The following is a 25804-nucleotide window of genomic DNA, read 5'->3' as shown; positions in this document are numbered from 1 at the left end:
TGCTTCTTGGCCTGGCTGCCATGGCCACTCTACCACATACTCCCACAGATGCCAACTGAGCTGTTCCCACTGCTACATCCTTCCACCGGAATGATGGACTGGCCCCTCCCCGACTGAAGCCACAAGTCAAAATAAACGTTTTTCTCTCGTAAGTAGTTTCTGCCAGTATTTGGTCAGCACAACAGGAAAAGTAGTCACTACAGTCACAAGGCTGGCTGTAGCTAAGGTACAATGGAGCTGAACAGGCTGGTTCAGGGATTGTGGTCCTGGCTCTTTTTTATAAGGTTTTTGGGGAAGTGAGATCAGTGGCTGGCACAGGGCTGGCTCCCAGTACATTGGCAAAGGCTGAAACTCCAGTATGGTTGAATCTGGGAAGGGAGCCATGATGAGCATGTATGCTTGACAATCCCAGCCTCATGTGACCTCTTCCACTCAGGTCTGACTTACTCTGACACTGTCCAAGGACCTATGATGCCTGGTTTCCTAATTTCCAAGTCATGGGTTCTCGGGTTCTCTCTCTCTCTCTCTCTCTCTCTCTCTCTCTCTCTCTCTCTCTCTCTCTCTCTCTCTCTCTCTCTTCCTCCCTTCCTCTCTTCCCACCCTTCCTGAGAACTGTGTCCACTGTGTCCACCAGGAGAAACTGTGTTCTAGAGGATGTGAAGGAACCCAAGAGACAGGAGGAAGGATGCTGGGTTTCTAGGGTGGTACCAGCCCAAGGCTGTTCTAGGACAGACCGTTACAGCCTGCCCGTGTGAAAGGTCAGGGTCTCTGAGTATAGTCCATCTGTCCACAGAGGTCTTGCCACCATTCTGTCCCAGGTTGGCTTGTGGGACAGCTTCAGGGCACCATACATGAATTCCCACACATGAATCCAAATCTCCGTGTTCTCATGTGAGTCACTCACTTATCTTTTAAGGCCTCCATGTTCTCAACAGTTTCACCAGGCCAGCAGCAACATCTGGGCATTTGAGGACTTTTGATAGGGATAAGCACAACAGTAAATAGAAAGGCACATCATGAGGGGAAGGCCATGTGAGTGGGTCTTTCATTCCTGACCACAGTGCCAAGTGTTGACATGGCTGCACAGCTCCTGGAACCCTCTCACATTTCCAGTGGGAAGACAGAATGGCAGTCTGGCATACTGTTAAACAGACTCTTGGCACATGTCCCTGCAATTGTATTTACCTCAGATAAAAACACATAGGGACACAAAGCTATTCATAGCAGCGAATATTCCTAGTAGGACAAAAAGGAACAGTTTAAATGCCCATGTACCTGCTAAAGGGACAAGCAAATTGTAACACATCTATACGGTGGGATATGTTCTCTTTAAAGAGGGACCATCCATCCCACATGCCCCAACATGGATGGATTTCCAATGTGTTCCAGTAAACCAAGGCCAGTCTAGAAAAGGCAGAGACAGAAAGAGGGTCTGTGTCTGTCACATGGGAGAGAAAGGACCAACACGGAGGAAACACGGGTCATCTGGGGCTATGGAAATGCTCCACATCTTGCTAATGACAGTAGTTATACAACTTCAGACGTCTGTCGGAGCCCATCAGACCATGTCCTTAGATTGAGCGGATTTCATTGTATATAATCACACCCCGATAGGACTGGTTTTAAAAGAGAAAAAAACCAAATCTGTGCTCCTCCCTTCTTATTTTTCCCAAAGGCTTTTAAGCCACTTCATCTTTAAATCCCCTCCACCCACCACCCCAGGTCACTTGAGCATTAACCTCCTTCCCAGCTGCGGGATGAGATGCCGTGTTTTTCCCCGCTTCCTCCTGTTAGACTGCATTTTCAGACACCAGATGGTTCATCGCTGAGCCAGAGGAGTGCAGGGGCCCGGAAATGGGACACTGAAGAAAATAGGGGTGGGATAGTTGAATGGGAGAAATTTGGGAGCCGGGCCCGAGGGCTGAGAGTCCCTGGGATGTGTGGCAGAAATTACCTGCACTGCAGCCCATTCTGGGATGCTCTAGTCATTGTAAGCGAGGCCCCTGTCTATGAATTGTTTCACTGAGTTGTAAGGATTTGGCTTGACTCTGAATGGGAATCACTGTGAGAGAAAGATAAGCCTTGTGTAGGGGCAGACTTTTTTTTTCTCTTTCTTTTTTAATGACTATAGCTAATAGTCTCTGCCCCAGGAACTCGGCAGCCACAGCTTGCGGTAGAAGTCGGCATAGATGTCCTCTGCTCGGCTGTGCAGTCTGACATGGCACAGCTCCGTAGAAGGCTGTGGAAGATCTCAGCATGGCCAGTGATGACAGCTGTTCCCGGAAACAATGTTTTGCTATTCTCAGGGAATGGTGACCACCCAGCCAGGTTCGGGGCTCTCTCTGCCTGAGGCTGCCAGGGGTTGACATCTGTCCCGGGAGCTCCACTGCATTCTCACTTTTCTTGGGGGACAGCCTTCTCAGGTCTTCCCACCTCTGCCACCAGGGGAAAGATGGGTGACAGAGTCCTGGGGAGGAAGCATCTGCCTGCCTGTCCTCTTCGGCCAGACCTTTCTTGAAAGCACGCTGCAGCTTATCAGCCGTCCTCACAAAGATGAGGTTGGTCCTGTGGTGACCCAGTGTTTTCCTCTTGATCTCTAAAGACTGGTGGGTCTCCTCCACCAGCTGTCCCAGGGAAGATCATAAACCTTCCACTTCACAAAAGTATAACGTGGTCTGTTTATGCATGAGAGCTCCTTATTAGGTTTAGTTTTGGGGAAAAAATTTCCTTCCTGGGGCAAAAACAAAAACAAAAGCAACTTGGGAGTCTTACACCTGTAATCGGAACACAGCAAAGGTTCTCACCCTTCCTAATGCTTCGACCCTTTAATACAGTTCCTTGTGTTGTGGTGACCCCCAACCATAAAATTACTTTGTTGCTACTGTTATGAATCTTAGTGTAAATATCTGATACGCAGGATATCTGATAGTCAATCCCCAAAGGAGTAGCGACCCACAGGTTGAGAACCATTGCTTTAGCGAATGAGGTAAGAGGATTGCCATGGGTTCATAACCAGCCTGGACTAGACAGTGAGTTCCTGGCCAGATGAGCGACAGAGCAATACTCTGTTTCAAAAGCCAACCCCACTCCCTCAAATACAACATCAACTTGAGAAAACACTCTAACCCAAATCCTCGATTGTTGCTGCTGAACCTAGCCTTTCCTCAGCAGAGCAAGTCTGGCCTATGGGAAGCCTTGTGGAAATCAGTCCTTCCTAATGCTGCCGTACAAACTTCACCACCGCTTCCTCATGGTAGAAGGAACTAACTACCTTAGTCTCTTTTTGTGGTACTGCCACAAAATTGCTGCTGCTGCATGTATCAAAAACAAAAGGTTTTCTTGGCTCAGGGTTTTTGGAAGTTGCAAAGTCCAAGCAGTATGGCTCTGGGAAAGTCTTCCTCGCTGTACCCAAACATGGCAGCTGGAACAAGATGGCAGATGTGTGTGTATAACAGAGCTCATATGGTATGAGGACCAGAGAGCTGAGAGAGGACAAGCTAAGTTACGACAGGCCACCCTCGTGGGACCAAATCATCTCTTGTGGGAATTAATCTATTGCTCTAAGACCAGCATTACTCCCTTAAAGCTCAGGACCCAGTCACTTCCCATCAAGTTCCACCTATGAAAGGTCACACCACTTTCAAATTTTATATATTGAAATATATTGGGAACCATGCTGTAATGTGAATTTTGACAGGGACAAACTACATCCATCCTGAAGCAAAAACTCAACTTCTTTAAAGAGTGATAGGAGGAAGAGTGAGCTGAAACACAAAGCATTTGAATACGAGTTAGCTTAATCAACAGGGTGCTGTTAATATGTCTGATTTAGGCCATCCTTCTCCTTCTCCACTTGACTTTGAGGAGCAGGGGTTATGTCCCTCTGTCCCTCTGTCCCCTGTCCTGCCTCCACCTCCGCTGGTCTTCAAGGTTGCTAGTTCCCTAGGCTGTTTTGTTTTGGCACATAAACTTGCTCACACCTCCCATCCTAAGTCCATGATTTCTCTACTAGTCAACTCCTTCTTCCTCCCTCAGCCAGCTTCCAGAAGAGTCAATGCTGAATGAGCCCCCTTTCATTCTACTCTCTTGGCCACCACTGGACTCTGGGGTCTTCCTCAGCAGTACCTCCCCAGGGAGAGTTCCAAGTATTTCATTGCCCAAATGAGGGAACATTCCGGTTCCCAGTGGACTCAGCTCTGGCAGGACTCAGTGGTCAAAGACTCCTAGGAGTATCCTCCATTCACGGTTTCTTTCCATGGTAGAGAAGTGAACTCTAACCAGCACTATGCTGGGAGGAAGTCCAAGCAGCTGCTCCATTGAGAGGCCCGTGAAGAAAGCACCCACCAAGCGGCCTCATCTGCCAGCCATTTGCTGACCACCCTAAAGCTAAGGCTGCGGCCCCTGGCAAGCCTCTCCAGGGCAGGCTGCAGGGAGCAGAAGAGAACTGTCTCCAATAAGCCCTGGGCACGTCGCAGATATCTTAGTAAAGTACTTCACTGCATGCTGAGTTTGGGGCTTGGTTTTAAGACACCAGTCTCACATCATGAGTGTAGCTGTGTGCCTTCAGTCATTCCCATACCTCCATGTGATGCTGTGAGGGCGCCACTCATTCACAGGGAAAGAGATTTCACAGAGGCCTCATCTCAAATCATAGCAGAAGGCATGCATGGTTCCCAGAACAGCAGTCGGCTGTCGATTTGGGGAGACCTGTCTTCAGATCTTGTCTTCTTACTGCAATGGCTTTGGACTTGCAAGCAAATTCTCAGATCTCTTTCAGCCCGAGTTGCTCAACTGTTAAGGAGACACTAGAAGCACGTACCTCTGAGCTCTTCATGGCTCTCCTGTGATTAACAGGCTGCCACATCCAGTTTTTTTCTGCTGCATTGCCGCTGGTGTTTATATGCATCTCACAGCTCCCTACACTAGAATGAGCTCTCCAGAGCCACTCCTGTGGCCAATTCATCTCTACATCCAGTACAGGACATGGCCTGGCACACGATAGAACAGCCAATGCTTGTCACCGAATCCATAAATAAATCCTGATTCCATAGGGGCTGGAAAGCCACGGCAAATCGAGCGTGTACACACACAACACACACATACATGTAAATGAAAGTGGCAGCGGTGTGTGCCATAGACATATGGATCTATTCATCACTGCCACCCTAGGTGCGAGGCATACAATCTCTTTCCATACATCCCCTCACTATAACCCTCATTTCACACCCATCTGGAAGGCTTTGGGGAGATTCACTCAGAATAGAAAGTCAATTTGCAACTTGAATGGGCTGGAAGGCTTCTCCTCCTTTTCCTTCTCCCCTCTAGCCACTCCACCCTGACCCCCAAAAGGTCAGAGCTCCTCTGTACTCTTTCCTTCCACTTTGCAAGCCCAGCCGGTTAGTTGTCTGGCTCAAAGTCTGGTTGAATCCGAACCACATTAGATTTGACAGGGGCTGGGTGGCCTCCCAGTGCCAGGTGGGCAACACCATTCAAGTTACAGAGCTGAGCCTTCACTGCATCTTGCCAGCTTCCCTCAGAAGATATCTCTTCATCCCTTGGCGGACTCGAGCCTGGCTCCTGAGCAAAGACAACTCAATGGGGTGGATCAAGGCCATCAAGCCTATGCCAGCTCCAGAGGCCGCCTCCTCCTGGGCCCTGCTGCTCACCACCAGAACAGCACAAACCACACACTCATCCTTCTTCCATTGTGGCCATGCAGGGCCTCCAGGAATGATCAGAGCAAGTCTGGTCAATGATGAGGGCTGCATTTGTGTGATGTTCCTGACTCACAGTCATTTCTGAATGTCCCCGGAGAGCTCCGAGGCTAATATATACTTAATAGTACAGCCTGGTTAGTAAGTCATGTTACTAACTATAATTATGCATTGGTGTCAGTTGGATGATGGAAAACTAAAGTTAAGAGAGGTCTGATGACCTCCCAAAGACCCATGGCTAAGACTTCTTCACACTGCCTCTGGTGTCCCTTAAACTCCCCTCCTCTACTCCAAGCCTCTGTAGGGGTGGAGGTGAGTGGCTTCTGGGCTGTGACTGTAAGAGCCTTGATTATGCCTTCCATAGCAAAAGCTTTAGAATCAGACGAAAACATCGGACCTCACCGGCCAATACTGTCTCATAGCTTTAACCAACCTCTAAGCACTAACTCTGCTCATGGTATGCATCCAACTTGTAGGCTCATGGAATACCTACTTTCTTCTCATGAATCAGTCAAAATGTAACATCCAACACACTTTTCACACCCGCTTAAGCAAACAAATGTCCACACATACAAGTACATACACACAGCTCTTGGTGCCCAGCCCATCCATGTTCACATTCCTTAAATGCATTCCTAACTTCATACACACACATTCAAGGTGCTCATAAAAATGCAGAGTTCTTCTCTAAACTCCTAGCCCACAAACCTATGCATGCTCAGTCTTGCACACAGAAGCATATCCACAGACACACTCATTCTTGGACATGCAGCCACACATATATACATTTTTACACACAGCACTGTAGGTGCATACATGTTACCTGTACGCATGTACACTGAGGTCAGACCAAGGATGCTTTGTCAACTATGTGAGCCCTCATGACCATACAGACCACGGACAAAGTCAAAGTTCTGTGGTGACCTGTAAAACATCATCCGGTGGCTACATCTGGGTGGCATTTGCCAGTCCTGTAGCCTAGTCCTGCCAGGCATGACAGAAATGAGCAGGCCAACAGCCAAGTTCACAGCTATGACAACACGAACAAATGTCATGTGGATATGATGCCGCTAGTTTTTTGTCCCTGAACACTGGTTTATGTATCAGACTAGGCTTTGCCTGGGGAAGAGAGACGCTTGCCTAGGATGGGGACGGCGGCACCAGGATTTAACAGGCTACAGCTTGTGTGCAGAGCCAAAAGATGGCTCTCCTTTTTTTCTTTATGGCCTTGAGTAGGTCACCCTAATCTCTCTGCCCATCAAATCCTACCTCTGTGGAATAGGGATAATGATGCATTCCCACCAGCGCTATAAATGAGGCAATAAATGCCCATAAATGGCATGCACAACAGAAATTAAATACGACCGGACTGAATATGGAATAGCAGTGAGTGGCCTCTCCTTTGGCTTTTAGCCCTTGGACTGCTTAATGTGCTAGTGGATGACATCATCCCTCTGCTCCCTTGATTTCCATGAGTCTTAGACCCACAAGCTCCTCTGGAAAGCCCTTCCAGTCCCCAGCTCCGCCCACCTTCCTTGCTGTCACGGATCTCGGTCTCCCTACTCTCCTTCCCTTCTTGTTTTCTTAGAACACAATTTTCTTGCAGCCCGGGGTCTTTGCATGGACATCTCTCCCTATAGAAAGGTGTTTGTGCAGATTCAAGCCCAGGCATTCCAGTGCTGGCAACCAAGCTCGGCTCCTATTTTCTCCTGGTTTTAATTTTTCTCTGCTCAAATGTCATCTCCCCAGGGAAGTCTTGCCTATCACAACTCTCCTCAGAGTCACCCTTTTACTTTTCTTTCAATCCTTATGAGCTAAGGTGGCTCCTTAACAAGTTTCCTTGTTGTATTGTCCATCTCCTCACTGTGAGGAGATGCACACACACACACACACACACACACACACACACACACACACACACACACAATGGCAGGGCTTTTGATTTGCTGGTGAGTCCCCAGTGCCAGCGATAGCAGCAAAGCCTGGCATGCAGGTGGCGCTCAACAGATATGGTCTACATCAATAGAGACCCGAGTTCTCCCAGAGGAACATAAATACGATTGCCTATCCCCAGCAGACACACCCTCTGCTCCTTCTCTGTACTCCTTTGCGGCAATGTGCTGGGTTTCTAGCCTTGTTCTGCGCAGCAGGAAGTGCTGGAGTGTGTGCCGGCAAATGAACGTGTTGGGCTGAGCTAGCCTCATGGTTTGTAAGCAGAGAGGGGCACCAGAGTCTGAGGGCTCCACCTGAAGCACTGATGGCTGCCCTACTCCCACCCCTGCTCCCTCGTGACCATGCCCAGGAAAGACACCCGGGCAGGTGCATTTGGTAAAACCTTCTCTGGGAAACTCGGATGCATGTGACTGCAGTCATCCACAGGAGGCAGGGAGAAGAGAGGCTGTGACCAGCACAGAGCTGCTGCCTGGGTTTCAATCTGAAGAACACCCCCATGTGGCCTGGGTTGTGGAATGGAGCCTGCTCATTATGTTTTACTAGGACATATTGGGAGAAAGCCTGTGGGGCATTGACACAGTGCCCACCCCGTGGTAAGTGCATGCTCACATTTTCTGTGCACTTACAGTGATTAAACAATTATTTTCCTCTGGGAATCTTTGCTGATTGCCTTGCGGTGCTTAGGTTAGGAGTTTTCCTGCAGTGGGTAGCTAGTACATGAAGCTGGCTAGCATGTTGCTGAATGGAGCATGCTTTCCTTCATTGTAAAGAACAGCCCCCCCAACCCGTTATCACCCCAGTTTTCAGTACTCTCCACGCCAAAATTCATCAAAGAGATTCCTTCAGCCACTTTATGCAATCCTCTACATTCTATCTTCCTTTATACTTCTCACTGGGGAAACTTAAAACACTGCCAGCTAATCTACATCCCTATATTTTTGTAGAATATATATATATATATATATTTTTTTGGTTTTTCAAGACAGGGTTTCTCTGTGTAGCTTTGTGCTTTTTCCTGGGACTCACTTGGTAGTCCAGGCTGGCCTCGAACTCACAGAGATCTGCCTGCCTCTGCCTCCCGAGTGCTGGGATTAAAGGCGTGCGCCACCACCGCCCGGCTTGTAGAATATTTTTTAAACAAACCCCAGAAATAATATCACTTTATTCAGCATGTATTTCTAACAGGTAAGAACTTTTTAAAGATATAATAACAGTATCATTATCACACCTACGTAAATTAACGATAATTCTCTAATCTCCGCTAATACCTTGTCTGCATGTAAATTTCCCCGGTTGCCTTAAAAAATGTCTTTTTCCAGCTGCTTCATTTAAACCAGGAAATCAGATCCACACACTGGGTTTACTTCTTCCCTCAAGCCCCTTTTCCTTCTCCCCTGAGTCCACCCTAATCATGCTTTCCATCACTCTCCCCTTTCAAGATCATAACCGCTTCAACATTGCTGAAGGCATCGGGTAGTTCCTCCCGGTCCTGCTGGGCCTGGGCATGCCGGCAGTGAGGCCTCTGCTGCAATTCCTGGATGTGCCAAGCTTTTCTCACCTGCATGGCCACTGCATCCCAGCTCCTACCCTCCCTTCCCAGCACTGGTGTGTGCCAGAGCTCTGCCCTGTCCTCTTTACCCACGCCCCTTCTCATTACTTACCGGTGTCGTTCAGGCTCAAAGACTTAAAAGCCATCTGAAGGTTCTGTTTCTAGCCCACCCAGAGGCCTACTCAACATCCCCCCCTGCAAATGTCTGCTGGACCTCTCAGCCTTCACCTGTCTGAATTTCAACACCTGCCCTTCTGACGACTTTGTCTCAGCCCTTGAACTCATCCCCAACCACCCCCTCTCTCTCCGCACATGTTGTAAGGTTGGGTTTAAGAAGGACACTAGGCTGCGATGCCATTTGGGATAAGAGGATAGGAGAGTTATTAATGCCATAGACAGATAGCTCTGCGGGGCTCTGAAGAGATTTCAGTCTCTTCAGACCAAGTGAGGCTTGCTTTCTTAAGGTTTCTGAGGAAAGGAGAAGATCCAATGCTACATAGTCAGCAAGTAACTCCACTTAATTGCCTACAACAAGGTTGCCTGTGATTTCCCTCCCTCCTCCCTCTGGACAGGAAACACTAGTACTGAGAGGAGGAGAGCTCTTTATTATGTGGTCTGCACTGGGCACTGCAGGATGCTCCACAGGGCCCTGGCCCACTCGAGGTTGGCAGAGACAGACCTGCCAGCAAGTCTGCCAGCCACTTTGAGTTCTGGAATGTCCCCATGCATTTCCAAACTGCCTGGTGGACCCGAATCTCAGTTGAGACTCTCTTACCAGATGGGCTACACCCCTGCACCCTCCCGCCTTCCCTCACTACACCCCACTTTGATGACTGGTTTTGCTAACTTGACACAGTCTAGGTTCACTCGGGAAGGGAGTTTCAGGGACGGATTTCCTAGATTGGCCTATGTGGTGGTTTGAAAGAAAATGGCCCCCAAAGGGAGTGGCATTATTAGGAGTGCCACTCGGTGGCCTTGTTGGAGGAAGTGTCACTGTAGGGGTGGGCTTTGAGGTCTCTTTTGCTCAAGCTTCCCTCAGTGTGACTGCCAGTCAACTGAACTTCTTCTTGCCTCTGAGTCAAGATGTAGCACTCTCAGCTCCAGCACCACATCTGCCTACATGCCGCCATGCTCCCCGCCATGATGGTAATGGACAGAACTGCTGAAGCTGTATGTGAGCCCCCTCAATGAAATGCTTTCCTTTATAAGAGTTACCACGGTCATGGTGTCTCTTCACAACAATAAAAACCTGACTAAAACAGCCTGTGAGGGATTATCTTGATTTCCCACCTCAGTTAAAGGTGGGAAGACCCACTGTTGGGTGGTACCATTCCCTAGGCAGAGGCTTTTGAACTCTGTGGGACTATACAAGTATACATGCATTGATTCATTCCTCTCTGGTTCTTGACTATGGATGGAACATGAAGAGCTGCTTCTTGCCGTCTGGACTTCCCACAATGGTGGAATGTAACCTGGAACTGTGAGCTAAAATAACCCCTTTCTCTCCTAAGTTGTGTTTGCCAGGATATTTTCTTTTACCACAGCATCAGAAACTAAGATACCCACCAAACTCTCTGATTTTGCCTCAGACTATGCTCCTTGTGTGCCTAAACTCTAGCTGAAACCGCCATGTTGCCTTGCTCTGGGCTGTACCCTAGGGAGCCCAGAAACTACATCCTTTCCTCCAGGTCTCTGTTTAGAGATTACCTTGCCTGTTGGGACTTCCCAGCATCTGTTCACACCCCACATTTCTTACTACCCAGGCCCTCTTCTCTCCTTGCCTTTTCTCTAGAGCAGCTAACCCATCAGACACACTGAGTTTTCATCGTTTTATTTGAGGTCTGGAAGGGGAGCTTTCTGCTCACTTCTGTATCCCCATGCCCGGAGTAGTAACGGGGACTTTGTAGACCCTTAGCGCATGTGCGAATGAATGAATACAGACACCGTGGAAACATGTCTTTCTAGAGAAGGTAGCTACTTTCTGTGAGACCTTGCTTTCTTAGCTCAGCTCAGGAAGACCTCCTGAAGGAAGAGATGGTTTAGGGGTGGTCTTCAGCCTGCTTAGGAGATTATATCCCCCATAGCCTCCCCAACCTTGACAGCAAAGAGAGCCCCAGAGAACAAAAATTGCTAAGCCAGAGTTTACACCTGAGAAACATTCTCCCTAGATCTTCAGCTGTAACTTATCAATGTTCATAGCACGGGAGGGCATTTCAAATGGAGCCCCTCAATAATGCCTGCCTGCCTCCCAACCCTCTGGCTAACACGAAAGCATACCCCAAATGACTACACAGAGGCAGGCTGCCCAGAACTTGCCTTCCAAAAACTACCAGGAGGCACTGAGGAACCTAGATTCATGGCCATGCAATGAGCCCAGCATCTATTGAAGGCAGCTCTTTTGATACCAAATGTCGGGGGGGGGGGGGAGGAATCTAAGTGCAGAAGAGCAGCTATTTACTACAATCTATGTAAAAGGAACTATGCACATGTGAGTGCTTGGATTTACCCACAAAATCAGTTGAAAGATTAAAAAAAATTGCTCACACTGGTTGCTGGAGGGTGAGGGGTAAGTGGTTATATTATAAAGTGGTGGGGGAGAGGGGAGATACTTCATCAAATATTGTGTATACATCTTAACTTTTTTTTTTTTTTGCTATATCACTGTGCTATGTATTTGAAAAGAACAAATTAAAAAAATTGAGGGACATAATTAGATTTGATGAAATGCAAGCCAACAGGACTGTGTGAAAAGTCCAAGCATTGGTGGCGGTGGTGGTGGTGATGGGGCAAAGCTCCTTGCCCAAACAGAGGCGGCCAGAGGGGCCAACTGGCGCAGCAGCGGGGTTGATTGGTTCTTGTCTGCTGCAAAGGGCTGGGAAAGTCAGTGGGAAAGTTCCCAGGCCGCGTGGCTCTGGCACAGAGGCTGAGAAGGGGCCTGCTTGTGCCTAGGCTGTGTGCGCATGCCCTCCGGCTTTCAGGCTAGTGCAGTGTTCTGTCGTAGAGTGTGGCTGAAGCAAGTCCGAGTCATCTCCAAGTCATGTGTAGCAGGAAGTTCTAGGATGGAGTCAGTCTGAAAGACGAAGCGTGAGGGTGTAGAGCGCGGTGGGGAGGGTGTAGAGGGGGGGGGAGGTGGACTGGAAGGCACAGTGGGGACAGGATAAGCTGGCCTCAAATATTTGAGGGGCTGTCAAATATATGGTGTGTGTGTGGGTGGGGGAGTGCTATTCCGAGCCTTCTAGATTATTCAGGAGGTGGGGACAAGCACTTCGCCTAAGTTCTTGCCACTTAACAGGAAGTACCAGTACCACATTGGGAGTCCCTACTACATCCATGGCTGGCCTGCCACTTTATCACCATTCCCCTCTCAAAGGGAAATACCAGAGCTGTGCCCACAGTTAGTAAATCACCGAGTCAAAATTCACACTGCGCCCTGCACCCTGGTGAGCCAGACCTCAGGAGGCCAGGCAAGGGTGCCCTCAGGACCAGGTGTCCAGTCCTGGCCCCTCACACACTGCAAGTCCTGAGGAGGTTCAGGCCACCATGCAATGATGGAAGGGGTGGGTTGTGAAGGGGTGAGTGAGTGTGGCGCAGGATGGGGTGTAGAGGTGGGTGGGGGAGGGAAAGAAGGCTGGCTGGCTGGTGGGAGCAGGGGCAGCAGGAAAGTATGAAGCCACACCCTGGCTGGGGGGTTGGGGCGGGGGCGGCGACCAGAGGAGGGACCAGGGGAGGACAGCTCTTCTCCCACGCGTGTGACTCAGCAACGAGCGTGCGCGGGGGTGGGGAGCGGCGGGGGCGCGCGGCTTTCCCCAGCCTTGGGGTGCCCGCCCCCGCGTGGGAGCGTGACGCCGCCGGCACGCAGAGGGGGCGCGTGGGCCGGGAGATCCTGTGCTGTTCGTCAGCAGCTCGCCAGCCGCCCACACTCGGATCGTCCTCCACTCTCGCCCCCAGCCGGGAGTCCCGGGAGTAGGATGGAGAAGGAAGGACTTTCCCCAGGCTGGGGAGGGAGGCCGGCTGGCTGACTGCAGAGCCCCCTCCTGCTGCTCTTTAGATTTAAGCCATGAAGGCCACAGGGGACCCAGTGGAAATTTCCAGGGTTCTTAGCTCTGAAAGCCTCTTCCGGGATTTCCCCTTCATCCCACCCTCTGAGTCCCCCTACTCCCAGAGCGCTCCCTTCCCAGGGTCTTGAGATGTCTTTCCTGCAACCCACTAAGGGCTCCACTTCTCTGTTCTTAGTGAGCAGAGGGTACACGCCAAGGGAGGAAATCCTTGGCCCAATGGAGTAAGAGGGAAATCAAAGTCCAGACAGGGATGGGGTTGCTGCAAGACTGTAGTTGGGTCTGTGAGGGAGGGCTGGCTTAGTCTTGGCTGTAGGGTTAGAATTGGGTTACTTAAAAGGATAATAATAATGTCCGGCTGGGTGGCTGCGGCTCACATCTTTAATCCCAGCACTCGGGATGCAGAGGCAGGCGGATCTTTGTGAGTTCGAGGCCAGCCTGGTCTACAGAGCGAGATCCAGGAAAGGCGCAAAGCTACACAGAGAAACCCTGTCTCGGAAAAAGGATAATAATGTCAACCCACTAGTACCTGCCTCCAGAAGTCCTGGGGGTCAGAGTTAAGGTGAGGACGTAGCTGGTGTGTGTGTGTGTGTGTGTGTGTGTGTGTTGTGTGTGTGTGTGTGAGTATCATGGAATAGTCAAAGCTGTAGGGCAGGGCCTCTTGTATGTAGAGGCTCTGCAGGGGAAATCCTGATGCTAGACCCAACCAAACAATTCCCAACTGCTTTGCAGTTTTTGTTTCTGCTGTTTTTAAATAATCATTGTGTTACATTTTAGGACTGATTGAAAATTGTGGTAGATTAGAACCATTCATCGAGGAAGAAATTGCGGAGTTCCCCGCCTGTGCCAGGGATGGTAGTGCGTTCCTGACTGCTGGGGGAAGCAGGAGGCTGGTTTGACCTGGCAGATTCAAAGAGAGGCAGCTAGTGCCAGGCCCTGGCGCAGGACAGCAGGCCGGGAAAGGCTGCAGAGAAAACCCCTGCACATTTCCCTCTGTTGGGTTTCCCTGCACTGTAACATGGAGGCTCTGTCTCTCTACAGAGCGAACTCCTGGGGCGCAGCAGTATCCAATTTCTAGGGGGCCTTCCTCCCAGGGGTCCACTTTTTGGGGCCTAGGAATCTTGTCTTTCCCAGGACAGAACACTGGTGTGGAGATCCAGTTTGGCAGAGAATCACAGAGGTGAGGTGGTGGGAAAGACCCAGCTAGCCAAGGGAGATGAAGCTTGCCATGAAGAGAAGGAAAAACAGAAAACAAAAAACTGGCATTCTGCTAGTATGAACTGACCAAACAGGCCTCGCTGGGGGTAGGCATGGGAAGGGAGGGGAGCTGCCCGCTGCTAGGCCTGCACAGCCCTGAATGCATCTCCAAGCCCACTTCAGCAACACACTCACCTCGCGTCACACACAAACCACGTGCATGCCCACCACCCTCCACCGGGATCTTCGCATCACCCAGGAAATGTTTCAAGAAGTGCCTGGCTGAGAAGCAGGACTTGGGGGCGGGGGCAGCCTGGGTTCTGGTCCCTATTGTTTCCCAGGCAGAATGGTGATCCCCACCCCATCTCCTAACTCTCTTCTCCCTCTGCCTTCCTCCCTCTTCCTGGAGCGAAGGATGGAACCTAGCACTTTCTGTGTGCCTTCTGCCATGAGACACACTCCAGCCTTTTTCTTCTCCCAGAGATAAGGCCGTGATTCAGGACTCCATCCGGCAGTCACATTTTCTGTTGCTTCCTCACCCTGCCAAGGGTATGTGTGTGACTAAGACATTCATTAGAATATTTTCTCGTGCTTTGTCATCAGCGCATTTCCCAGGCTAGGGGACTAGTCAGAGGCCGGGCATGAAGATAGAGATGAAGGCTCCCTGCTCCCAGATAGGAACCATGGGTTCCATTAGGGATGGATACATTCTTCTACTGTCCTCTGTTCCCCTCACTTTGATACCAGCCCGGAATGCTGAGTCCCCAGATCTGCGCTCTGCACATGCTCAGATGAGAGCCAGCAAGCCCAGTGCCATCGGGCTAGTCCTGAACTACAGGGAGCGGGAGGGTTGTCTTCCGGTCAGCTCTTCCTCAGCCCCGACACCGTCCCCTTCTCTCCATGCACTCCAGAATCTGAGAACCCTCCAGGCTGCACGGACACCAGCTTTATTTACTTAATTGTTTTCAACCACCATTCTTTCCTTGGGTACTGGCTCAGTGCTGAGCTCTGCTCTCATGTCCCACATCTCTGGGTCCGTGGAGCGTCAGCCCCTCCCTGCTGCTGGTAGTCTACACTTCGCACTGATAGCAACGCCTGAGGTAGCCATGGGGTATTCTGCCTCCCCAAACATCATCTCGAGATCCCAAAAAGAGAAACCCGGCACCCTGATGCTTCTTTCGGTCCTTCCTTTGTGGCTTTTTTAAAGCAAAGATGAGGCTTCTGGGGGAGGCTGTCCTCAACGACCCAAATAATGGTGACTTCCATACTTCCATACCAGCCCCCCTGGGGTGAGCTTTATGCCCTTCCCCTCAAGGGGTTTCAACTTTTAAAAAACATTAGTGGAAATAAGGGTCCAGGAAGATCCTTAACAACCTCCTTCCTGGGACCTTTATGTCCCGAGCCTCCCGCCTGCCTTGGTCTTCAGTCAACCAGGGCTGTCATGTAGCCCCCTTTTCTGGCAAGCACCGCCCTGGGAATTGTCCACAAACATGTTTTTATGTGGAAGTGCGAGGGACTGATAAAGCTGCATGGATCCTGTCCTGGAAGTGGCATTTTTTTTTTAACCAAAAGAGATAACCTTGATGTGCCCAAAACAATCTCTGTGGAATTGTGGCACAGAGAAGACATCCTGGAGAGTCCTGGTGGATCCACCACCCCCCCAGCCCTCTGAACCCTGGTGGATAAGTAGCTACACATTTGCTCCTGAGCACCATGGAACCATCTTGATGGGTCTTCTAATCCATCCCCACGGAGAGTCAGAGGAACAGGGGGGGAAGAGTTAAAAGAACGTGAGCTCTAAGCCTAGTCTTGGGGACTAACTAGTTTGGGGGCCCCAGTCACTTCCCCTTTAGATTTTCATTTTCTCATTTGCAGAAGGAGAAGTCTTGACTGGGTGGCCTTAAAGCATCCTTCTAGTGCTGACATTTGCTTGATTTCCCAGAGGGATGTACGAAGTCCTTTAGTCCCTGCAGCTCCGGACAAGATGGAATAACCTGATTGCAGCACAGAGCACAGGGCCTCCTCTGGGAAGGATGCTGCATACCCTCTGTCCATAGCAGCCCGCTGCAGGGAAGGCCAGGCACAACTCAGCGCAGCATTGCCTTTAGTTACATAAGCCTCCTGGTCCTAGCAAAGAACAACAGCAAAACACCCTGTTCTCAGAACCCCGACACACGGGCACATGCATATACATGCGCACACACACTGTACATGTCTTTGCCGATGGTGGCTACAAGCACCTGTGAGAATCTGAGAAACTCTCTTTCTTTTCATGTGTTTCCTTTTTTTCCCCAAAAGTGTCTCATTTAAGAAATATATCTGAAAGAAGACTCATATCCTTTAGGTCTGACCAGAGATAGTAGGGGTCCCCCCACCCCGGAATCATTTAGAGTCATAGGGGCCTCTTTTTCCTTTTGGTCTCTCCCTGCATTCTCTCCACGCCTGCAGGTGCTGCACAGTGAAGGTCCCCCCTCTATCCCCAGTAGGAGCAGTCTGCAGAAGGGGCTCACCCGGCCTCCTTTTTATGAACAGGGAAGTCATTTCTCAGGGTTGTACTCTGCCCTCCTCACCAGCCACTGTTGTCCCTGGCAGGTCACTGTGCCTTTTCCTGGAGGACACAGTGGCTTCCCACTTTAGGAACAATGTCACAGAGTTCCTTCTTCTCACCGGAGGGCACGGTGATAACTCACATGTCTTTGATATCCTTAAGAGAAGGGCGAATGACCCGAAAGTGCTGCAGGAGAGCTTGCAGTCGGAGATGCATTTTCCAGCTGTGAAATTGTCACATCTCATCGAGATCACAGGCCACGGTGGCTTTGTCCTGGCTGGCTGCTTGACAAGGTCAAGCCTACAAGTCACAGCTCTGGAATAGTTTGGATGCATGTTGTCTGGTGGTAGAGGAATGGAAGAGCAAGGGACACATGGCCAAAGGTGACCTAACAGACCAGGAGGAACCTGAGTGCATTCTAGTCTGCTGCTATCTGAGAGCAGATGATCCACTTAGCTTTCCTTGCTCTTGGTTTCTTTATATGTTGAGATATCATTGTTACGTGCTTAATAAGAGCCCAGCATAGAGTTAAATAAATGATAGCACACAGTTCTTAAACATCACAGCAACTCATCAAAGCACCTCCCTTTTCTCTGTGTAAAGCCAGGCTGAAAACAGGGCTAAGGCGAGTCGGCTGGTCAACGCTAAGACAGGTCTCCTGCCTGGGTGTGCCTCTGAGATCCCAGGTTCTCAGACACTTAAACCTTAAATGTGCTGTGTTCCAGTAGTTTCCCAGAGCTCTTTCTGGCTGAGAAGCCCAGCTCGTCCCCTCACTTCACTCCTTTTCTTTCTTTGAAGGCCCGCAGAACCTGATATGAAGTCAGCCGTCCCCCTCCTGCATGGAAATGAGAAGTTCTCTGCAGCTTCTGTAGGGACCTATACTTGGTGCTTTTCCAGAGTGAGGCAGAAAGTTACTGCAGTGTCCTGAGCTTGGAAGTATGCCAGAATTCTCCTGGTTGAGAACCTGCCAGAGTGTCCCCAGGACCTCTTATGATGCTGCTGCCATTCTATGTCCTGGACCATGGAGTTTGTCTGGACTGCTGTGGGGAAAAAAATGTTGTGGCTTCCCAATAAAGGAAGTTAGTGTAAAAATCTCTACATGGGTCGTTAAGTTCAAGAATTGGGTCTCCGTTTAGACCTTGGCCCAGCCATGGGTCCTTGCTTACTCTTCTTTTTCACACTGCAGCCCCTTACCCGCCGTCCCCTAGGCCTAACCCAGTCTGTTTCCCTCTCCTTCCCAGGAAGTGACCTTTGGGACTCGGCCGGGCAGCACAGATACTTGCTGAATGAGCATTACCAACTGCTGTGCTTCTTGCCTGGGTTGGGGCCAAGAGGAACCTGTGCCAGGATGCCTCTGTGGGGCCCTGTGATGTTGCCTGTGTGGTACGGGAAGGGCTGGGAGTGAGGAGATGGAGATGTGATGCAGAGGACATGGGGGTGGGAGGTGTCCTCAGAGGCTAAGGAATGGCTTGAGTCTCTAAAACTATGATTTTTTTGTTTTTGTTTTTTGTTTTATTTCCCCCCTAGATTAAAGGGCAGAAAGAGGATCAGTTCGGGCCTTTGCAAAGGTCTGACCAGCAAATCTTTATAAAGATCTGCTGTGTGCCAGCTTCCAGGAATGAACAAAAGGATTCACTCCCTCTGCTAACGAGCCTTCCTGTGACCTCACTTTCCAGCTGGTTTGTGGACAGACAGACGAGTGAGTTTGGGCAGACAGGCATTCTAGGCTCAAGACACGCTGAGACTGTCCATGCCCACCTGCATGGCTCAGGCAGGGACGTTCTGTCAGTGGAAGGAATGATGTCTGCACGGGACACAGATGGCTCCCGGGACTGAATCTGCCAGACGAGTTCCTTGCTGGCTATCTTTGGCTCTTACTGTTTCCTGACACGAATTCTCACCTTTAGCCAAGAAACTCTTAGGTCTGGTTCCGAATCTCTGTATGCCCATTTCTTTTCTCTATAATGCTCGGAGAGAGGGTGGCTCTAGGCAGCTGCAGCACGCTCACACCTGCTTAAATGTTTCTAGATGTGTCTCGTTATATGTCACGTAAGGACCACTTCCTTCCTTCCTGTCCTTCCACAGCGCAGAATTGAGGCTTTTCAGCAGACTGAACATCTGATACATTTAACTCACTGGTAGACCTTCACACTGGCTAGCTTCCAGGGTGAGCCAGCCAGATCCTGCCACCTTCAGGCAGACCACCCTCACTCAACAGTAGAGATCTCAGCTTCGGTTAGCATCCTAGACCACGCCGGCTGAAAGGCATATGCATAAATCATCTCGCCATCCCCAGACCCCAGTCAGCACGAATCTAAGGAGTTCTAGAGATAACTCAAGACTTGTCTCATGTAGTGCTAAGTGGGTGGAACTCAATGCCAGAACATACGCTTAGCATGTACAAAGCCATGGGTTCAATCTCCATTGGGAGAAGAAATGGGGAACAGAGGAAAAAAGAGGGAGAGAGAGAGAGAAAGAAAGAGGGAGAGAGGGAGAGAGAAAGAAAGAGAGAGAGGGGGAGGGAGGGAGAGAAAGAAAGAGAAAGGGAAGGAGTGAGGGAGAGAGGAGAGAGAGATGAGCATTCAAGAGAAGAGAGGGGAAAGAGAAGAGAAGAAAGGAGGAAAGTAATGAAGAAGGGAAAGTGGCTCCAGGACGGTCCAGGGAGGGAGGGACAAAGCTCCAAAACACTAAAGCTAAAGACTTTTTACCCTGAGTCGGGAGCTTGGAGTCAAAGCTGAATATGAAACACACGATGCCCCAATCTTACCTCGAAGTCAGTGATCACCTGGCTCTGGGGCTGGAGACGGAGGCAAGGGGAGTCCCAACTAAACAGGTGACTGGGTAGGTGGGCAAGTGTGCTGTAACACAAGCTGTGGCCACAAGGCAGCACAGGGTCACGTGCTTTCATGCAGGGGGGTCTTTTCCAGGCCAGGCTAAGCCCTGGGAAAAAGATAATAATTCTGTAGCTGCTGTGAGCCCTGATTGAAAAAACAAAGAGGAAGAAGCTATGTTTGCTGCTTTCATTAAGCAGCATAAGCGGCAGGGGCTCGTGCTTAGCAGGAGCGGGAGGCTGGCAGAGAAAGGATGCTAACCCCTAGGGCTTCTGTAACATGGCTGTACTCACCGCCTCCACACTGCTGCCTTCCTAGCCTGGATCCCAAGGCCAACCCCTTTGTGTGTCCCCCAGCTGAAGGAGGGACAGAGGCCGGGCTGCACACTCATCCCCGTCAGATGGCCACTAAATGATCCATCATGTCCTAGGCCCTGAGCTCCTGATTCTCCCAGGGTTGGGCAAGAAGAGGAGTTGAGGAGAGAGCAGAGTATGTGGCTGGTGTGGTGCACATGTGCCTGTTGTAGGTCGTATCTAACAATGCCTGCCCTTTGGACCTTGTGCCCATCTGTAGCTACCTACCTAGAGCCACAGTCTTCTTCTGTAATGAGGACAGAGAGGAGTAAGCAAAGCTTTGCAGCAAAATTATCATGTGAAGCTCTCTCTTCCATCCCTTCCTCCTCTGTGTGGTCGAGAATTGACTTAGCAGAAGCATGGGGGGGGGGGGCGAACCAGGTAGGGTCCAGAACACAACTGCTGATTCTAGTCTCTCCCCTTCCCTCACCTTTCTCTCTCTCTCTCTCTCTCTCTCTCTCTCTCTCTCTCCTCTCTCTCTCTCTCTGCCTGATGGCTCCATCTAGCCCTCCCCTGTGGATTACAGGATGCACAGAAGATAAGCATCCAGAACGGGGCCACCGGCAGAGGGTAGAGTGGGCTGGCCACGCAATGAGCAACAGTGATTCATTCCTGAATTCTATGGGGAAATGGCGGTTGAAGTCAGACAAAAACATGGGAAAAGAAATGGTATTCCAGGGGCCTCCAGCCATCTGAGGTGTGAGTTATTTCGCAGAGAAGGGAAGAAAATGAAGTAAGTATGTTCTCACTCTGGAAGTTTCTGGGTATCCAGGACTGGGAAGAAGAGGGGAAAGACTAGAGACGTTGGAGGAAGTAGAAGCTAATGGTGTGATGAACTCCTCAGTGCCTAGCACAACTTTCCAGGTTAAAGTTCCTAGCAGCTTCTACTGGTTGGTTCTTATTTTTGCTCCATAGGAAGCAGAAGCAGGGCAGGGAAGACGGAGAGACAAGGACGTCACATGATATTGACATGTGAGGCCGGAGAGGGATCCAGGTGATCCCTTAATCTCTGGATTCCTAGCAGAAGCATCTGTATAGAAGGTATGGACTCTCTAGGACCCCTTGAGGCCTACAGAGAAATTTTTATCCAAGAACAAGATATGTCACCAACCCTTCTTGATCACAGCTTCCCAACAAGATATAAAGAAAGTGAAGATGTAGTGGGAAAGAAGGGAGACACCTGATGTCATGAGGAGAGGATTCAGGTGAAGACTCCTAAATGTCAGGCTGCTATGGCTGCCCCCAAGGAAGTGGGGGTGGAATTGTTCTCCGTGTTGGGGGAAAAGGACATATAGTATCTTGGAAGAATGCTGTCCTTAGCTGAAATGTGGGTGTTGAGGAAAAACTACCTTGCTGCTTTTCATGCCAGAAAAGAAAGGCAGCCATAAAACTGAAAGACAAATAGGCCACAGAGGATTTTCTTAGGGTCTGAGTCAGATGCTTCAGGTCTATCAAGCCTGATCATTCCAGATCTCCACCTCTGGGGTCCTGTGCTTCTGGTCAAGCCTACCCTGTGATCATGCATGCCTGATCCACCTTCTCAACTCCACAGAGATGGGAGAGGACAGTGGGGTAGAGGGCAGAGAAGAGGTGAGCTTTTAAGGAATGAATGCATCCAATCTTCACAAGTGTCTTCCAGACATAAAGCTCATGTGAGACCGTCGAGATGAGGTGCTCGGCTCTCCTCACTTTGCCCCTCCCTCTCCTTCAGCATCACATCATCAGGCCCTTGTTGACCAGGTACTAATTGCCACAGGGCTGTTCTTCCCTCCCCTGTCTAAGCAGAGAAGTAATATTGACAGGATTGTGAAGCTTTCCCATTACAGAGGAGAAAACATTCAGCCCCCTTCATCTCTTCCTCCTACATTCTTATTCCATGGACCTCCTGAGTGAAGAAAAATCTCGGGGCCCTAGACTGCCTGGGGACAATGAACCTTTCTCCTGGAATCCAAGATGATGTTTCCAAATAACCGAAGGGAAATAGGGGCTTGCCATAAGTAACCACAACAGCAATTTACAGAGGCATCGCATTCAAGGAACTGCTTCCCAGCTGTCTCCGTTCTTATTGTCCCCAACCACCCAGACATGCTCCTGAGCCAGAGGCGAGCTCCAGCCAGGTGAGTCCTCAAGCTGTAACAGGGGCCCCCACACGTCTGGAAGGCTGCTTCTGTGTCCCCCTTGGGCACTGCAGGGACTAGAGATGAAGATGCTCACTTGGGTCAGAAGGGAGAAAGCTTCCCCAAGCGAGCCACTCCTGGCTTTGACTCCCACTGCATCAGATAAAGAGCCACCTCCTTCCCCTGGGCAGCGCTGTCTCCCACCCTTCATCTTCTTGTATCCAGCTCCCCTGCCTGCTCCCTCCTGTCCTTCAGCTTTATCCTCCCTGCTCCAATCCTCGTTGCTGGACCCCAGCCCCTTAAAAGCTCTAAACAAACCTCCTGATCAAGCCTGTCTTCTTGACATCTCACTCTTTATTTAAACAGTTGTACTATGCAAACTCCCATTCCTAATTTTTCCTAGCTTAAATCCTTCAATGGTCTTCTGCCTTGGCTTAATTTTTACCCCCAACTTCCTCTCAATTTCATCTCCTTTAATTCCTGGAAGTTGCCGATATCCCCAACCAGTTTAAACCCATGTCTCTCATTCTTTGCCCCAAAGATGGTCTGGATACTTCCTTCTGCTCCAACCACCCACCACAAACCCTCAAACGCGCATATCAAGCCCTTCTTTGCAGGGATCTCTTAGACTCATTTCTACCCAAGGCATCTTCTCCTGCTTTACTTCACATTACCCCAGTCCTTCACTTTTACATGCTGATTTCCCCTATCTCCTCACACCCACTTGCTTCTCCCACCTCCTCTTCCCCACTTACTCGGGTCTCCTGCTCAGGACGCCCTTGCCGAGGGCTGCGGGGGATGTGTGCTGAAGCAGGGCTCCGGCGGCAGCGCAACAACTCGGGGGACGCTCCTTCTCCTTGTCGCCTATGGCCCCTGGTGCCACCGGGTGCTGGTGGGGCGACTGGGGAGCCTGAGCCCTGCTGCTGGGGCCCGGCTGGGGCTGCGCCAGGAGCTGTCCGTGGTGCTGAAGCGGCGGCTCCGGCGTGGCGGGTGTGAGCTGTCCGTGGTCCTGGAGAGGCTCCTGGGCCGCAGTGGCGGCCGGAGCGGTGGTTGTAGGAGCAGGCAGTGGGGCGGACGGCGGAGGGACGAGCCCCGGCGGCGGCTGGGCTTGCAGAAACTGCTGGTGTTCCCACAGGCTGCGGTTCTCCGCGCTCAGCTCGTCTAGACGCCGCTCCAGCTCATCGATGCGCTGGCGCTGGGTGTGGATGAGGCTTTGCTGGTTCTGTACGATGGCCGTGAGCTCCTTGAGGTAGAGCACGGCGCGCACCGGATTCTCCAGCAGGCTCTCCATGCCGCCCGCCGCCGCCTGCGCCCTGCCTGCGCCTCGGCTGGCGGCGGGGAGCGTGAGCGCGCAGGAGCCCAGCAGCCCCGGCGGTCGGCGGCCTCCTTCCCTCTCTCTCTCTCTCTATTCTCTCTCTCTCCCTCCCCTTCCCGCCGCCGCCTGCGCGTCACCGCCACACAAGCATTCGCACACGCACTGAGGGGCGGACCCGGCGCCAGGACCCACCTCCCACCTCTGGGCTTCGTGAGGAACTCTGCTTTCCGTGGGGTGGGGAGGAAAGGAGGAACAGCGAGGGGGAACAGCGAGGAAGAGGCTGGGCCGTGCAGGATACTCCAAGAGAACCCAGGATGGAGATCAGTCCTACTGGCAAGGAAGGAAGAGCTAACCCAAGCAGCAGCTCTGGGAAAGTGCGATGGGACTAAGAAAAAGACAAAAAGGAAACCGCTAGAGAAACGAAGAATAAAGGGAGGCGGGTACAGAGGAAGAGAGACTTGTAGGCTCCGGCTCTAAAAGGTCACAATCTCTTTTTCCTATCTAGCCATCTCAGAGGCTGGGGACCATTTTTAAGACCTTCTGAGGAGGGGACACACCTGCCTCTTTGATGCTTAACAATTTGCTTTTAGGGGTGCCCTGGAACAGAGATTCATGAATAGTTAAGAGACTCTAGAAAACCTATGTCCATTGCTTAGTTCTGCCAGGGGTAAATTAAGGCAGGAAGGGATTCTCATGAGAGATTTTCTCTGGAAATGACATCTCATGGCTCTTTTGTGCCAGAACAGAAGCTAAATAAAGCAGGGCCTCTGAGGCTACTGCGTCTAGAACCTTCTAAAGCAACCATTCTGTTAGACACCCAGGAAGTGCATGCAATTAGTAAACGCTGGACTAGGAGATGGTATAGTGATAACAACCAGAATGGATTTCTTGTAACTAATGAGCAGTGGACAAAAGAGGTAATAATTAATTTTGAAATGTGGTAGTAAGAAAGAGTTGTGACCAGTGTTGTCAGAGACACCAATTTGGGGATCAGGGAAGGCTTCTGGGAAGAATTAACATTTGAGAGGGGAGGGAAGGGTTTTCCTGGAAGCTTGGAGACGTCAATCAACATGGGATGATCTGTTCAGTTCTACAGTCTTTGCATATAAAACACCCGCTGAATGCAGCATCATATTAGGTCAGCCAGGAGGAAAATTAAGGCAGGAAGGCTGCTAGTGCCAAATATCTCTAGAAACGAGGTCTCTGGGCACTTGGAGTCATAATTCATATGCAACAATCTGTACTCATTCTGACTACACAGTTCAATGGATTTCAACAGTATACACCCAATCATTCATCACCACAAACAAAACTGCTATATGTAATAAGCACCCCTTCACTCTGTTCAACTTCTTGTCCCGTGGTCCAGCTAAGCATTCATCTGCTTCCTCTAAATACACATTAGCTTTGCCTGTTGTGGGATTTAACATTAAAGAAATCACATTGTGTATACTTGCTTGTGTCTGATGTGTTTGAGGTCCATCCATTCTGTTACAAGTATCATTAACTTATTTTTTATTTCAGGGTGGTATCAACAGCAGATATAGCACAATCCTTTCTCCTGTCTACCTGCTGATGCTGTTGATGGACATTTTGGTTTTTGACACTTTTGTTTTAAGAAAGAAAAGTTTGTGTATTCAAATTGGCTACAGGCCTAGAGTATCTGACAGACCATTTTTAGAAGCAGGAATTCTGAGAGACCATCTTACCCTGTCTTGGCAGAGTACAGTGGTCACTTTCCTTGTGTCCCGCTTGTCCAGAAAGGACAGCATTGCATTTGTACTGTCAGCTGTCAAGGCAAGGTCAGTTCTTTGCCCAGTAGGCCATTTTGTGCCAAAAAGACAAACTTCCAAATGGAAATGTCTTAGAAGCCCAACATTCTCTCCAGATCAATTGGTGCAGCCAGGAGCAATTATGTCTCATGTCAACAGAATTCTAAGTTATTTAAATGCCATATTCTCTAGGTCTATGAAGTGTTTGAAGATTACCTATCTATCTGAAATATATCTATGTATACCTAGAAGACTTAACTAACATGGCTACAAATATGATTATCATAGATGACTAATTATTAATCTATTTTAATTATCCATTACAGTTTTAAGTGAGTTAAACATAATACCTCAAACAAGAATAGAAATATATATATACATATACATATATATATACAGT

General features: G+C 50.0%; 1 protein-coding gene across 1 annotated transcript in view; it reads right to left on the bottom strand.

Moving 5' to 3' along the window:
• The window catches only part of Iqsec3 (IQ motif and Sec7 domain ArfGEF 3), a 96275-nt gene extending 72544 nt beyond the window's left edge, over nt 1-23731 (bottom strand). Inside the window, 1 exon segment of the mRNA XM_028880410.2 lies at nt 23073-23731. Coding sequence (XP_028736243.1) covers nt 23073-23608 — 536 coding nt within the window. The 5' untranslated portion in view covers nt 23609-23731.
• Nucleotides 23732-25804: the final 2073 nt, after the last annotated feature.

This window comes from Peromyscus leucopus, chromosome 3 (assembly GCF_004664715.2).
Source record: "Peromyscus leucopus breed LL Stock chromosome 3, UCI_PerLeu_2.1, whole genome shotgun sequence".
Classification (NCBI taxonomy): Eukaryota; Metazoa; Chordata; class Mammalia; order Rodentia; family Cricetidae; genus Peromyscus; species Peromyscus leucopus.
This window is presented reverse-complemented; position numbering and strand designations above follow the sequence as displayed.